The sequence below is a fragment of the Myotis yumanensis genome, unplaced genomic scaffold, assembly GCF_028538775.1.
Source record: "Myotis yumanensis isolate MYYU_CA2020_CCGP unplaced genomic scaffold, mMyoYum1.0.hap1 SCAF_15, whole genome shotgun sequence".
NCBI classification, from domain to species: domain Eukaryota; kingdom Metazoa; phylum Chordata; class Mammalia; order Chiroptera; family Vespertilionidae; genus Myotis; species Myotis yumanensis.
This window is the reverse complement of record NW_027223766.1, coordinates 10,892,637-10,909,244: the sequence shown is the minus strand read 5'-3', so window position 1 is coordinate 10,909,244 and position 16,608 is coordinate 10,892,637. Positions and strand designations below refer to the sequence as shown.

At 48.0% G+C, this 16,608-nt stretch overlaps 1 protein-coding gene across 1 annotated transcript in view; it reads right to left on the bottom strand.

Moving 5' to 3' along the window:
• Positions 1 to 15,886, bottom strand: part of FBXO32 (F-box protein 32) — a 35,693-nt gene extending 19,807 nt beyond the window's left edge. The window contains exons 1-4 of the mRNA XM_070392380.1: positions 15,498 to 15,886; positions 8,905 to 9,017; positions 7,994 to 8,043; positions 6,296 to 6,388 (exon numbers count right to left, since the gene is read on the bottom strand). Of these exons, the coding sequence (XP_070248481.1) occupies positions 6,296 to 6,388; positions 7,994 to 8,043; positions 8,905 to 9,017; positions 15,498 to 15,613 (372 nt within the window). The 5' untranslated portion in view covers positions 15,614 to 15,886. The remainder of the gene's footprint in view (positions 1 to 6,295; positions 6,389 to 7,993; positions 8,044 to 8,904; positions 9,018 to 15,497) is intronic.
• Positions 15,887 to 16,608: the final 722 nt, after the last annotated feature.

Sequence of the window (16,608 nt, the reverse complement as noted above, 5' to 3'; positions counted from 1 at the left end):
ATTAATCATCTGCAGGCATGTCAAGGCTGGGTAAATATTATTTGCAAGTGAAACATCTCTCTAACTGAGGGCGTTAAGATCCTAAGAAGGAGGGCCAAGTTTACACGGATTAATTGTATTCTCGGCCGAGAGAAACTTGCCTCTGCCTTCCATCCATCCAGATATTTTTGAACTTGCAATGGCGTCCTGCTCTCTGTTGCATCAGTCTGAACAGCTCTGTGTGACTCAATGACCCTGCTTAAGTTGGACTCCCCATCTACTCCAGCGCCCCTCACCTCTACCCTCTGATTCTACGAGGTTGGATGTCACATGGCTCTCAGCCCTGGGCCCACCATCACTCCCTTCCACTTCTGTTCTTCCCCATCTCAGGTTTCTCTTTGGGACATTTGTCCTTGCAAAGCCTTCCACCTTCCTCTGCACCTGGCCATCTTTCAAGGAAGGAGACACTCGGGTTCTACCTCTTCCAAGATAGATGCTGTCTCCAGTGCTCCCCCCTCCATGCTTCAAACGGGACCAGACTCAACTTGCCACTTCAGTAGCTGTACCTTGTTCCCCAAAGTAGCCCAGAAGCTCCTGACAAGCAGGGGCCAGGTCCTACATGATTCTCAAATGGCTATGGCAACGCTAGGGATACGGTTATGGATTTACCAGGGAAGGGTTATGGGTTTACAATACAGTTTAGGGAGTCGAAAGCCTTCGCCCCAAATAATTTGCTAGGTATGGGGACCCGGCAGGAGGATGCTGCCAACTCCTGGCCATTGGAGAGCTCTTTCTTCAGTGGACTCCAGGGGCCTTCGGGTCCTAGGTCACAGACGTAAAATAAACCTCTGTCCTACCCTCAATCACAGCAACTCAGAACACAGTGTCAGATGCTCTCGGGGCCTCCCTCCATGACTGGGAGAAAAGTCTGCCGAACAGGCACTTAAAACTCCGCTCACCTGTCCAGTGTAGCATACCCCTGTATTGAGCACCCGGGTTAGCCTAGAAACCTAGGTAGACTTTTAGTCTGAAATATACTTCTGGACCTGTGGTGGGATATGTTTAGATTCTGAGTCCTCAAGAAAAACGTCATACAAAAAACAGGCACACTTTGATCCAGCAGTCTCCAAAGCAGGATGGGAAAGAATTTTAAAAATCAATCTCTATATTTTATTTCACCTTTAATTTCCATTTTTGAGAGTTTTCTGATGCCTGTAATTAGGACCCTAAAGATAATAGTAACAGCAACAACTGATACCATGTACCAGGCACTGTTGGAATGCCTTTTACTTGTTTGTATTCAGTTTAATTCTCACAGCAACACAACGGGAGAGACCACTATCAGCACCTTCTATAAGTATGTGATTTACAGCTGAATTCATGAGTAGACATACACGGACAGCACATGTTTTCATATTTATTTACTGTTAGGGGTCCATGGTCAAAAACGCCGCTATCTCGTCTGTCAGCCTTCCCCTGTTTCTTTGGGTGCCCCCACTTCTGTGGGAACCCTCCTACTTCTGCAATGACTCCTGTGGTTGTGTGGGCACCCTCACTTCTTCAGGTAGCCAGCCCCCCACTTCTACATGCGCTTCCTCACTTCTGTGGGCTCCCACACGTAGCAGGTTCTGCTTGTCTCAGTGCTCACTCTGACTGAGAAGGCCAGGAATTCCAAGACATGCAGACTTTGTCCTGGGAAATCACTAGCAGTCTGATGGCCAGTCACTGCCGGACAGCCCTGTGCCCTCACTGATGGTGCCCTGCAGTGGGTTCTCACGATCCCCCACCATTTCTGTGAGCCGTTTTTAAATGGGCTCATGGCTCTTCGATTTTGACTCTGTTGCCATTGAGGGCTGGACACCTTCCCTTCATCCCAGCTTCTCAGTCGCAATGGAAAAAGATAACATCAATTTTAAGACCCAAGAGGCAGAGGCCACCCTCCATCAAAGGGAGGCCAGCCGCCGAGTGTGTGCAGCACTAAATTAATCCAAGGTCACAGTGGCAGAGGGGCTGGCTGCCCATGCACATCACGCCCTCCCAGGGGCTTGGCAACAGCACGCCCTTAATTGAAGGCATTGGGTTTGCATTTGAGTCATGGTGCCCTATTTCAGCCTTTGTTTGCCAAACCACCAGTCAACTTAAACTAAAACATGTTTTTGGAAGAGACTTTTAGGAGGTGGTAGGAATGCATAACTTGCTGGAAATATCCAAATGGACTTGGGGTGGTGATGCAGGGACAAAATAAGAACATGCATGGGTTTAGGTTGTGATTCTCTGCTGCAGAGGGACAGAGAGAGTGGGCAGCTTTCGTTTGTCCTTCCTGATCCGCTAGCTATGGGGGTCAGTTCATCCCAGTCAGGAAACTGGTAGGCAAGGTTCTCTAGGACATTCCTGGTCTGTACACAGCATCTGTGGTGACCCCCAACGTGGTCACAGTCTCATTCCACAGAGAGAGCTGGGAGGACCAGGTCACAGGCCACCCTGACATTAAAGCATCCCGTGTGCCTGCCTCACGATCTATTTAAAAACCTCGTGTGCAAAATATACCATTTGGGCCCCCACGTAGTTCCTGAGCTGGTTTGCAAACTTGAAAACACACTGGGATCACCTGGTGGATACATTTGCATAGCAATGCCGGGCACCCCTTCAGCCAATGCCATCAGCCACAGCTGAGGTGGCCTTCTGTCGACCAGCTTCACAGGTGATTCTAACACGCAGCCAGGGTTGGGGCCACGGTCACAGCAGGCTCCCTTCATGGAGCCATGAGCAGTGTGTGGTCTCTGAACCCCTCCCAGTTTACTGGATCCTCACTTTCTCTGGGCCCTGGGTGAGTCAGTCAGCACTTCCCTCCTGTGGTTACCCAGTTTGAGCCCCGCCACCGGCCCAGCTCCTGGAATCCTCTCCAGTCACGCCCCCGACAAGGGGAATTTCCAAAATGTGTTGGTCTTGAGGCATGGTGTAAACAATTTCTTAAAAAATGACCATTCATAAATGAGTCAGTTGCTGCTTCTAAAGACTTTAAATCATCTTTAAAACCCACAGTTAAAATAGTATTCAAGCCATTGGGTGTGTGTGGGGAAGGGGATGATGTCAATAGGTGTAGCTTGAATTCAGTTCTGGTACAAATGCAATTTATATTAAAAATATATAAAACCTGCCCTAACCGGTTTGGCTCAGTGGAGCGTCAGCCTGTGGACTGAAGGGTCCCAGGTTCGATTCTGGTCAAGGGCATGTACCTTGGTTGCGAGCACATCCCCAGTAGGGGGTATGCAGGAGGCAGCTGATAGATGTTTCTGACTCTCTATCCCTCTCCTTTCCTCTCTGTAAAAAAATCAATAAAATATATTTTAAAAAAATATATAAAACCTCTGCCAATTTATATTCAAAATGTTTGGTTTCGAAATTTCCACAAATTCCTGTGCTGACTATTCAAAATTATAACATTTTGAGATAGCAGCGTTGGCCATCTCTTTGATTCCTTCTGCGTCTCTTCTTCTGGAGATGTCAGCCAGCATGTACACAACATATTTAAAAAAATGGACTTTGCCTTTAAAGAGAATAAGACAATTTTTTAAGGCCTTCAAAGTTGGTTCAGCTTCTTACTGGAACTAAGAAATCACTGCAGCATCAAGAAACCATTAGGTCGAAGTAGTAAATGGGGAGAAGATACTGGCAAGCCACTTCGCAAAGTTGGTTTAAGGATAAGAAGAATATACGAGAAGTGTATTGAGTTCCTCAGAAGAAAGCCTCAAAATGCAGTGCCTATCATTAAATTGTTTTAAGCTCTTCATAAAAATAACATATTATTTCTCAAATTACAGAGGGCTCTGACAGTGAAGGGGAAAAAAAAAGATTGTTCTTTCCAAAACAGTAATATTTTTCCACTACTTCTGAACCTAACAACTCTGAAAGCATTGGGCAGTTTCTCTAACTTCAAAATTATTGCAGAGAAAGTGCTCATGAGACAGTTTGCAATTAGACACTACCAGACACAAGTGCTTTGTGCTGAGTCTTAATCAACTGCAAGATCTCCTACTTATTATTTTTAAAGTAGAAAAACCATTTTTATCAACTTAACAATACTAGTAAATATCAGTAGCTGACTTTGCATAATAGTTTCTGGTCCGCAGACTATTTCCATATATAATGCATTACTGAGTTTCACAGCCATCCGGTGCAGCTGAGGCTGTTCTGTAATCTTACAGAGGGGGAAACTGAGTCTTGGAGAGGCTGAAACAGTGAAGGTGGTAGGAGCTTTCGATCCGCTGACCCCGGGCCATTTTACTGACAGTCCTCTGCTTACATAAAACTTACTGTGGACTGCGCTGGCTTCAGATCCTCCTTTTGTACTTATGTAACTTCATGACCTTGGAAAATTCATTTTATCTTGCTACACCTCCATTTGTTTATTTTAAAAAATATATTTTTATTAACTTCAGAGAGGAAAGGAGAGGGAGAGAAAGAGATAGAGACATCAATGATGAGAGAGAATCATTGATTGGCTGCATCCTGCATGCCCCACACTGGTGATCGAGCCCTCAACCTGGGCATGTGCCCTGACCATGAATTGAACCGTGACCTCCTGGTTCATAGGTCAATGCTCAACCACTGAGCCACGCCTGCTGGGCTACACCTCCATTTGTTTAAACAGAGATAATAAAAGTACCTACACTTTGCCCTAACCGGTTTGGCTCAGTGGATAGAACGTCGGCCTGCGGACTGAAGGGTCCCAGGTTCGATTCCGGCTGAGGGCATGTACCTTGGTTGCGGGTATATCCCCAGTAGGGGGTGTGCAGGAGGCAGCTGATAGATGTTTCTCTCTCATTGATGTTTCTAACTCTCTATCCTTTTCCCTTCCTCTCTGTAAAAAATCAATAAAATATATATTTTTTAAAAAGTACCTACACTTTTGTAGGGTTATTGAAAGGATAAAGGACGATAATGCATGATTGCATGAAATAGATTTTCCTTGTTCTGATCCTGGCTCCTTTCTGTAACTCTCTTTCTTGTGAAAGGAATAACAGGTGGGAAGGAGAACCATCTGAAAACTGGCCATGTTGCTGACCAGTTTGTAACGAAGACGCCAGATCTGGGTGTCTGGCTCCAACACTGAGAGGATGGAAACTATTCATATTCTTAGCAACAGTGTCCAGATCTTCCTGGCCTGTCTCCAACCAGCCTGCACTGGCTGCAGGCCGCAGTGACCTCCCTGAAGTGACAGAGTCACACCGAACGACACGAACGTTTCATCGAGATGGGCTCCTATTTTCAACCCTTTTGGATTGGAATAAGGGCTCAGCTGAAGAGTGGACAGATCTGCTCATGTGGCCCCGGCTCAGCTCAGAGCTCCTCCCTCTAAGGAGGCCTGGGTTCTCATCAGGTCAGCTGGGACGGCAGCCCTGCATCTGCCCAGATGACAGGTGAAGGATCCGGGCCTCAGGGGGGCCTGAATGTCATCGCTCTGGCTGAGCCTTCGCAATCATCTGACTCAATGACATGGCACGGAGGAGCACAACAACCCGGGAAGAAGAAAATAAAAACCAAACCTACCAACACCCACGTTCCCTCCTACTCCTGAGCCTAAAATCCAAACAGCTACCACCTCCCAGGCTGCACCACTGACAAAAACGCACAATGATAAACCAATTAAGAAGAATCCCTGACTTGGAGGCCATGGCTAGACTTACTTGCTTGACCATCATCATCATTGGTATTTCGAGAAAGCTCATTAAAAACAAAGGGAAAGCAACTGACCCCGACAGGTAGTTTCAGGTAAACACAGGAGTGGCTACTGTTATCATATGAGGGTGGCGGTAGGATGGAGTTACGGGAAAGAAGCACTGAGGTGCTTTGAACTCATCCACTGTTGTGGTCTGAACCCAGAAAGCCTTGGGCTCACCTAGAGGCAGCTGCAGTGGGTCAAGGAGTTGGATCGTGAGAAGAGTCAGATGTGCAGAAGGTTTTCAAAACCAGCCAAGGTGCTTTATGGCTTGCTTACTGCTCAGTTCTCTCTCGCTAATGTTGCTGGCTGCAGCGTGCTCCCCTTTACCCACGGGGGCTGGGAGTGGCTCCCTAAGCATCCTGGCATCCCATCTGCCCTCTGTCCTCTATTGGGGCCAATCTCAGGGACACCCCAACAACCCACATAAGAAGTACGTCGGGAAGGGGGAAGTTGAGGAGTCCATTTCTGCTTTCCTCAAAGTTCTCAGGGTCCTAAAAAGTCACTTCTTTGGGGAAACTACTTGTAGACAACCCGAAAAGACAATACAACTTGAGAGAGAGAGGCTGGGTCAGCCTTCGGGTTCCTGGGACTTACCCGGACGACGTAGTTAAACCTTCTGGAGTCCAGAATGGCGGTGGAAAAGTCCAGCCTGTTGAAAGCTTCCCCCAACGTGCAGTAACCATGGCGCTGAACATGAGGAGAGGGATGCGGAGGTTATTCCAGAACAATCCACCCGGACTGGACAGAATACACTTGGTGCCTGTCCTAGGTAACCATGACCATTTCCTCCTTTCTTGTGCCATGACATGCCTTTTCTGGGAACCCCCTGAGAGCCACAAATATGGGGGTAGTGGAGCTGGCAGCTGCTTCGGTCAGTGACTCACAGGTTAACACCCCTCTTTGTGACTTGAACCATTTGGGCCCTTGTTCCCTGCACAGAGTAGCTGGGGAAATTCATAAGTAGCTGCTCATCAAGGAAAGGCTCGGAGCTGGATGTGTGATGTGTGAGACGGTGGCAGCTGCTCATGGTAACACACTCCTGGGAGGAGCAGCAGGCCTACCTGCCGACTCTGCCTGCTACCTCGCCTCGCATCGCCAGTGCTTTCTCAATTTGATCATCAGAAGGGTGTTTAAGGCTTCATGAAGAAGCAAAAAGTTTTGGCCCAGCAGGTGTGGCTCAGTGGTTGAGCGTTGGCCCATGAACCAGGAGGTCATGGTTCCATTCCCCGGTCAGGGCGCATGCCGGGCTACGGGCTCAATCCCCAGTAGGGAGTGTGCAGGAGGCAGCCAGTCAATGTCTCTTTTTCATCAATGTTGCTATCTCTCTATCCCTCTTCCTTCCCCTCTCTCTAAAATCAATGAAAACATATATATATATTTTATAGAAACGTAGGTTTATTTCAACAGAGACATGCTGAATACAAAGGGCTGAAATAAATATAAAATAATATAATAGAACATTTTAATAAACATTAATATTTTTTCTTGAATATTAACTGAATAACTGCACAAATTAATCAGTGTAGCTCCCATCCACCACATCCAGATGCAGAGAACATATATATTTTTTAAAAAGAAGTTTTGATCTTTGACCTACGAACCCATAAGGAACTGGGAGTAGAGAGAACTGACTCATAGTCCCAGCTCAGCTCTGGGTATCTGGGTGCCTCACTGACCCTTCGGGGTCTCAGATCACAGAGGGAACCAGATGTTCTCCAATGATAGAAAGTCCATCATTCTCTCCTACTGCCTTGTATCCTAGTTGTCTGAGCAAATACTTCCTGTGCAGAGAGAAAGTATGCACTAAGAGTTATATAAAGTGCCATCAAGTGTGGTAATTATAGTTTGGTCCCCTTCTACTAGTACATCTAGCTCGGTGCCTCACAGGGATCAGGCAAAAAATATTCTGCTCTATTTAGTGATTAGCTCTTCCAGGGCTAAAACTTAACTGAGTAGAAATCTAAAGTGATCTTAGAACAAAAAGGAGGCACTGTGTTGAGGCAAAGAGACCAGGGCTTCATAATAATATATTTGAGGTGGGCATCTTTATACATATTTTTACATACATTATCTTACTGAATGACTGGGGGCAGGGGGCAACTAGTGACTTTTGCTTCTCTCTCTCTGGAGCCCTAGATTCTCATGGTTGGCTAGTTAGTGGGCTGCTTGTCACCATCACCCACACCCCAGAAGACAGTCATGATTTGAAATAACACTGTTGCTCAATTTCCCCCCACTCTGTCAGGAAAGGCGTAAAGCTAAGCGTACTCTTTAATAACAGATGATGCTCACCTCTTTAGTACTTCCTTTGTGAACATAGATCCATTTTTCTTGGTGAAAATCTACAGAGACAATAAGAAAACATACCCAGTTTGAACATGCCCAAGATTGTAAACTTGTTTCTTTTTCATTTATCTCAGAGTGTAAAAAGTTTCGACCACACACACACACACACACACACACACACACACAACTCTACTGACAATCTAAGAGGCTGCAAATGCCTAATTTCTGCAGTGTATAGATACTGAGTTACAATTTACTTTGTCTGAAGCACTCCAGATCTTTGACACTCAAATTTAATGTCTCATAGCTCCAAATTAAAAAAAAAATCTAATGCCCAAGTACAAGTTTGTTTTATATGCCAAGCCTACAACTTATGCAAGGTCATAAAAAGTAGACATAAAACAGATAACACACGGGAACTATGCAGTGCAGATGGATTAAACTAAAGATCTGTAATTCCTGCTTATTAATAGAACTTTACACTCTCCTTTGACACTCATGTACAGCATCTAGAAATGTTACTAATATTTATACAAGGAAAGAGGGAGAAACAAATCCATTTTCAAAGCCTCAAAACAGTTCAAAATAAAAGCATGCTCTGGAATTGACTCAGCTGACCTTATCGCTGTATCATAACTAAATTAACTATGTCAAATATAAGTGACAAGCGGGAAAAAAACACCCCAGCTAGCAACTGACTGTATAAACAAGACTATAAAGAACACGTTCATCTTGCTCATAAAATGCATAGACAGGTTTCTGAGTGCAAAGATCCCAGCATCCTCCGGCAATGACACGGTAAACATCGAGGCAGATGTCTTAACAGGAGGTGTGATTACTCCCCGCCCCCCCCCCCCCCCCCAAGCCAACCATAACATCTTCAAACAGTGTCCCCAAGTTCAAAACGAAGGGCTTACACTGAGTTTTGGTTTTGCAGTTCAGCATGTCCTTCTTTCTCTTCTTGGCCGCCACGTCATAGTTGAGGCTGTTGAAAAGATTCTCCTTGTTGTACACTTCCTTGTTGCAGTAGCTAGGAAAAACAAGATGAGAGGGGAAGTGCTGTCACGGCTATACTTTAACATGAGCTGTTTCCCTAAGTAGCTGACTGGTTATAAAACACGCTTCTCAAACACAACAATAAATACCCCTCCAAAGAGGTCTCTCCAGGCACAGACATCCCTCTTTCAGGATCAGATATTGTCACATCTCAGTGGAAGGCAGGGATGGGGGCTGCTGCTGCTTTTGAATTCCCAACAGTGCCTGCCATTGTATTTGACACACAGCCCTGCACTCTCCACACAGGGCTCTACAATATTACTTTAAGCACACAGGATGAATGGAGGGAGTGGGAGAGGGGCCATTACTGGTATCCCTGTAATGCACAATGCCCTCCTTTTGCAAAAGTCCCTACCCCAAGCCGTTTTTCAAAAAGATAGAATTCACCTACCATACAATTCTCCTACTGAAAGTGCACCCAAGCTGCTTTTAACTAGCATGCCTCTCTAAGCCTTGAAAACGTGATCACATTTACAAAAATCCGACTTGCAAACTCCATTTCTAGGAGATGATTTGTGAACCGAGCTAGTTGTTTAGTTTTCACGTAATGGACTAACACCTGGTGTCATGTTTCGAGGTGAGGACCTTGGATCCCAAAGGAAACGAGCTGAGTTCACAATTCATACATTCAAAAGGGCCGAAAAGACAGAACTGCCCAAGTCCCAGGTCACTGGAGGAATCGCAGGGTCAACCTGGGTCACGTGGATTGTTCCCTCGTAGGCTGAGCCATCATTAGGGAGGACTGACCGAGTTCTGACCTACTATACAATGTCCCTTCAAGGTCAACCTCTGCAGCGTTTCCACAGAAGGGAAGCAGGAGAAACACTGAGGTAGAATGGGAAGGTAGGTTCCCAACTCTCCCAACTCCCATGAGATATGTAGGTATACGCAAGGTAGGTTATAGAATGCCAAGAAGTAAAACATAAATTAGGTTTTAAAAAAACTACACCACCAATATATTAGAGTCCTTTACAATTCCCTGAGTTCCTCTGCTAAACTTAAAATGTGATTTGATTTATATCTTTTTTTGGACAAACACCGATTGAGTTAAATCAGACACATCTGTATTTCTCCAATCTGTGGACATTGTGTAAATGGTAGAAAAGAGGGTTTGAAGCAAGTTCCAGTCCCCTGTTGTTACAATGGTCTCTCAAATAGCACTTCAATGAGTACAATGAGTAACTTGCTAAAATGCTTGCACGTGACAATACCAACAACATACTCAGTGTCTCTAGACCCATCAGGATAAGCTTGATGGATAACCAATCGTTTGTTAACCTTCCCTTGGAAGGCCCTGCTTAATACCATTTACTGCGCTTCCTAATATCTTTAGCCTTCTCCTTTTCATTCAGAGAGTCAGGGTGTTTTTAGGTTTCAGAGAGATTGCTGTAGAAATGTCCTCTCTTGGAGGTACTTTCTCCCGTAGGCCGAGGGTGAATGTTCCGGGCCAGCTTTGTGTCACACAGGAGTGTGTGTTTGTCCACTTGCGGCAGAAGAGGGGCAGAACAAAGGGAGGGCAGAACTCTGAGTCCTTAAAGCTAACTTAAGAAATTCCAATCAAGGTTGAGGAGAAGGGGAAAATGGAAAGTCACTTGACCGATCCATGATGCACGAAGGCTGAGAACAGCTTTAGGAAGCAGCGAGGCCGTTCTGTGTGCTTCTTTTGAAAGGAAGCACACACATGCACCACCAGCAAAACCCGAGAGCTTACATTCCACATATAAAACAAAGCTGTGTTATTCTGGATCATACCTGGAGGTAGAGCAGAAAAATCTCAGAGCCTGGGCCACAGACTGTGACCTTGCCTCAGAAATTTTAAATATTTATATTTCACCTGATTCCTTTCTAATTGAAAACATTCCCGAAAAAAAAAAAATTCAAGCCTTTGCTTTCCTCAAGGAAACGACAATAACCTGCGTTAAGCCTGCGTGAGTCATTCCCAAGGCTAGTTTCAGAAGAATTTGACATAACTGATGATGCTCTCTCACTGCAGAATGTAGAGAAGCTTGAACCAAAGCGGAAACCGTGTATTTTTCTCTTGGTCATTAGGTTCTGGGACCCCCGAGGGAAGGTCTAGAAAGTACGGTTATGGGGTTTATTTATGTTGCCTGCGTATATGTTTTCTTTTAAGCAATAATATACTCAGAGACTATTTTGAGAGTTCAATTATGTCCATTTCAAGGATATGCAAAGCCAATGGGAAATTACAACAGAATTTTATTTTATTTTATTTTTTTTAACAAGAATAGCCACCACCATTCTGGAACCCGTGACATTTATTTATTTATTTATTTATTTATTTTTAAAAAGCAAAACCATTGAAGGAGGTTGCTTGCTTCAATCACAGCCAGTAAGTTGCTATTTTGTAGTCACTTCTTACTATTGCTGATTTGTATAGGCACAGGCCTAGAATAAGAAAGAAGGCCTCTCCCAGCCTTATAATATCATCACACATTCCAAGATACTCGAAGACAACTTTAGAAAAGGTGGAAAGATTTCAAAATAAGATTATTTTGGCAGCAGAGATAAAGGGAGGGGCAGAAAAGCACAAGCCTTATTTCTCACTTTCTTTGCAACAACAGGCCATTTAAGAAAGCAGTGGCTGCTCTGAAGGGCTCAGTTGTAGATGAAGGCCAATGAGATTTCTATGCTCGTTTGCCTTGTTACATACCCAAATTGTCAAATGTATATGGTTAGTACAGGGATTGCATGGTAAAAAAACCTGCTTAGTGTATGTATAAAGCTCTCAGAACAGAGCCTTGCTCACAGTAAGCACTCATAAAAATCTTAACTATTATTTTTCTTTTCTTATGCCCTTCTCATCCAGGGCACCAAGGTAAACTTCCTGCTTCCTGGTTCAGCCTTAGCTATACTGGAAAGCAACATTAAACTTTTTAAAAATATATATTTTATTGATTTTTTACAGAGAGGAAGGGAGAGGGATAGAGAGTTAGAAACATCAATGAGAGAGACACATCGATCAGCTGCCTCCTGCACACCCCCCACTGGGGATGTGCCTGCAACCAAGGTACATGCCCTTGACTGGAATGGAACCTGGGACCCTTCAGTCCACAGGACGACGCTCTATCCACTGAGCCAAACCGGTTAGGGCAACATTAAACTTTTTGACTGCAGGACTGGAGGCCTGGACAAGGGTGGCTGTGGCTCAGCTGAGATTACTCATTTGGGGGTGGATGAGGGTAGGGAGGGGGGTTGTTGGTGAGAAGGGCTGTCTCAGGTGCCTCCACCAGCACTTCCTTGAAACATTCTTGGATCACCCAACTCATTCTGAGCTCTTTTCCTTGAATTTTAAATATGTCTCACCAAATTTTTTGTTTTGTTTTGAGATTTTATTATTTATTTATTTATTGTTAATCCTCACCCGAGGATATTTTCCCCATTGATTTTTAGAGAGAGTGGAAGGGAGGGGGAGAGACAGAGAGAGAGAGAAATATCGATGTGTCAGAGACACATTGACTGGTTGCCTTCCGCACTCGCCCTGACCAGGGCCAGGGGTGAGCCTGTGACTATAGCACATGCCCTTGACTGGAATAGAACCCAGGACCCTTCAGTCTGTGGCCCGACACTCTACCCACTGAACCAAACCTGCTAGGACTGTCTCACCAAATTTAACACTTGTCATTCCTTCTCTGTCTTGCGTAGTTTCAACTTTTTGAGAAGGGGCCCTGCTTTAGGCTTATCTGAAATCCTCCATGATCTCATTTTGGGGCACTTGGCAGCAGTGGGCTTTGTAACATTCAGCGGCTGGAGGAGGCCAGGGCCTCGGATCACAGAGAGCATGGCCAGCAGAGTCCAGAGAAGGTGCACTGTGCAGAGGAGCTGTGGTCAACACTAAACACTAGCTCCAGGCTGAAACAGTCCCCGTGCACACTTCATCCCTGATCTTGTTGGGGCAGGCCACAGAACGGGACCTGGAATTAGAGAAGTGTACCATGCCTCTGTAGTCCTCTGTTTTACAATGCTTCCCCCACCTCCCCTTTTCCTTTTTGAAAGGGACTGCCTTTTGTTTTCTCCTAACAGGAGAGGCATTCAACTTCACCTGTGGCGGCAGGCACTCAGCCCAAACCTGACATCACAGAGAAACATCACGAAGACCAAAAACAGTGAGGATATTTGAGACTTTAAACTCAGGTCTCAGAAGGCCAACCTCTTTTAAGAAGTTGGCAGACTTCTCATGCTAAGTAAGGAAGGGATTGTTTACACTTGCTGGGGGGAAAAATACAGGACTCCACAAACAAACAGCCAGCTGCTTTGCTAGGAGCTACCAAATGATTCCTAAACTCTGACTCATCAAAGAACCAGAGGCAGTCGCTATATTGATCACCAGTTGTGATAATGACAGCCAGTGCCACAGCTCTAGCTCAGAGGGTGTGAAATGAGAGGAAGGAAAGGAGACTCCGAAGGGCACAGGGATCTCAGTCTGGGTTTAAAGTTTGTGCTAAGTTAAAACTATCTTCAGGTCTCCCGTAGGATGGAGAGAGAGGCACCACTGTTCACTGGGAAAGGAGAGTGATGCCATCTCATCTCCTGGAGCAGGGACAGTGGGAGTATTTATATGAACCAGAGGCTCTATTTTGAATCCTCTCCTGCTGAACCCCGTGGTCTGCTTCCCACTGAGGAGCATCCTGCAATTATATTTGGGTGACTCACTGAGACATGGCTCCCTAGAAAGAATCTGGACTGTTATACAGAAATAAAGTACCAAATATGAGATCATCGTTCCTGAGGAATGAGGAAGAAGGAAGCAAGCTTCTCTCCAGGACAGAATAATTGGTAACTTGAGTTCCCAAAAGACATAGTCTGGTGACAGCAGGTGATCTTTGTGTTTTTCTTTCTTTTTTAAAAAAATACATATTTTTGTCGACTTCAGAAAGGAAGGGAGAGGGAGAATCATTGATCAGCTGCCTCCTGCACGCCCCCTACTGGGGATCGAGCCCGAAACCCCAGCATGTGCCCTTGACCGGAATTGAACCTAGGACCCTTCAGTCTGCAGGCCAAGGCTCTATTCACTGAGCCAAACCAGCTAGGGCCACAGTGTTTTTCTGTAAGTAAATATCTAATTTTCTATAAATAAAATTTCTTTGCAGTGCTCCCCAACCTGCCTAGGATCTGCCCATAGGCATCTTCAGCATAGAGGTCAATATGCTCTTGTCTCTGTCACACAGGCCTTCAAGATTAAATACTGTTTGTTTTTTGTTTTCCCCCACTGAGAGACAAAGAGTTTGATGCTTTACAAATCACAAACAGATGGGGGGGCTCTGGAGGTCAAGCTGTCAAAATCACCGTCTTTTCTTGGTCGTTTTCTTAAAATTAAGTGTCAAGAGGCCAAACAACCACTGGTTTCTATAAGCGGGAACCTGACCCTTACAAAACTGTCCATTGAAGTCAATTCAAGGAGGGAGGGCAGGGGTTTTAACCAAAGTGGGTGAGAAAAGGCACCCAAGGGTGACCAGGCTGCACAGATCCCCTCTGGACCCACTTTCATTGCTCTCCTCACCTGGGCCAAATGCCAGGGATCTGGAAGTCAACGGTTAAGAACCAGACTGACAGATTCCAGACCTTAGTCAGTGCTTCTGTGTTGTTAACCACGCAGAACTCCCGGTTCAGAGGGCCTCGGGTTTTCCACCAGCCAGGGCTCCGGTGGGACCTCGAGGGGCTCAGCTGAGCCAGATGGGCTTTCTGCATTTGATAGGCACCATGGAAATAGGGGTACAAAGAAAATTAACCCAAAGCGTCACGGAGGAAACAGGTGCAAATGGTTGGTCGTCTCAGAAGCAGAAGACGTGTGGATTTCACCTTCCTCCTCCTTCCCCTCCTGCTCAGCTCTGCAGCCCCCACTCCTCACCACCGCTCCAAAGCAAGTCCGCCCTGCAAGCTGGTGCCCCAGGGCCATCTGGCCGCCCCTTCCTGGTTACTCATCCTCCCAGCCCACTCCGTGGTCGCCTGTGCGTGGGAAGAGCCTGGCGGCGCTCGGGCCGGAACCCTCACCCCATGCCGTCACCTGACTGTACCTACAGCGCTGGGCTCTGGGAGCCCCGCCACCCCAGCGGGGGAAGCGCGTGGCCCACTCGCCCGCGCCCCCACACTTGCAAACTGCGCCACGCCGTTGTCCTGAAGGCAGGGGACCCCTCCAGTTGGGTGCTTAAGTTTGGATGTTTGTGGACAATATCTGCGTTTGTCCTCAAATTCCAGGGTTCTGTAAGTACTGCCCACTTGTACACGCTGACCTTGAACAACAAGAAACATCCAATTCCCGATCCCGTGCTCTCACGACCTCTGCAGAAACCAGACAACTCCCTCCCCTCTCCCGGGTCCGGGTCTCCTCCTCATCCTCTTCCAACCATGCCTGACCCCCGTTCACCCGCCCCCCGCGTCCCCGCCACCAGCCCGGGACCGCTTCGCGGGGCTGGGAGTTGGTGGCACATCCGCTCACCTGCCGAGGTCGCTGACGAAGCTGCCGCTCTTCTCATCCAGGAAGCGCTTCCAGCCATCGGCCGTCTTCACCCAGCTCTGCCCGGGGGACCGCCAGTCCTGCCCGAGGAACGGCATGGCGCCGCGTGCGGACGCACCGATGTGCGCGTCAACCCGGTGGACGGGACCGGCCGGGCGGCCTCGGGGACGCGCCGCCCGGGGCCGCCGCTCGGGGTGCGGGGGCCGCCGAGGGGACGGGCTGCCGGGAACCGGAGTCGAGGGCTGCGGGTTTCGGGGTGCGGAGCGGATTGCCGGCGCGGGCAGAGGGCAGAGGGCGCGGGGCTGGCGGAGTGCGGCGCCGCCGTCCGGGCCGCGGTATTTATCCCGGGCCGCTGGCCGCCGCTCTTTGTTGCCGGAAGAGCCGCCTGCTCTTAGCCCGGCCCCCGGCCCGGAGGCCACGTGGCTTTGTTTATGAGCTCGGCTTGTTTTCCGAGGCGCCCGCGGCTCCTGCTCCTCTAGCTGTTGCACAACCGCGCGCGGGTGGAAACTTGAAGCCGAGCTGCCAGGCCCGGGCTCCCGCTGCCCCTCCGCTCCGGTCCCCGGCGCTCCCTCCCCGCCCCCCGGGCGCAGCTACCGCCTCCCCGAGAGCACGGCCGGGCGCTGGGGAGGCGGCATCCCGCCCTCCCTCTGCGCCCGGCTGGCGGGGTGCAACTTGGAGGAGGCCAGAGAGGCGTCTGGGTCCCTGTGGGGCGGGAGGAGGAGGAGGGACAGCTCCCCGGCCACCCCGAGCTGTCAGAGTCGAGGCCGGCAGTCGGAGCAAGGCCGGGCGCAGCGCCGCCAGGAGCAGGGTGGGCTGGAGCGCAGCCTCCTGACCCCTTTTAGCCTAGAGCCCGCGCTTGGACCGAGGAGGGACAGCCCGCACCCCACCCTGCCCCAAGAACTGTCGTTAACGGGTCCCAGGTCGGTTTTCAGGCTTGTCTCCCGGGTGTCAAACGAACGAGGAGAGGAAAGGAGGCCGAGTGGCATCCGCTCCCTGTCGGCTGGGAGTGGAGAGCAGCGACGGTCCCTGAACCCACCCTGAGCACCCCGAGCGAGCAGCGTGGGCGCCCGCAGCGCCCGGCCCGGCACAGCCG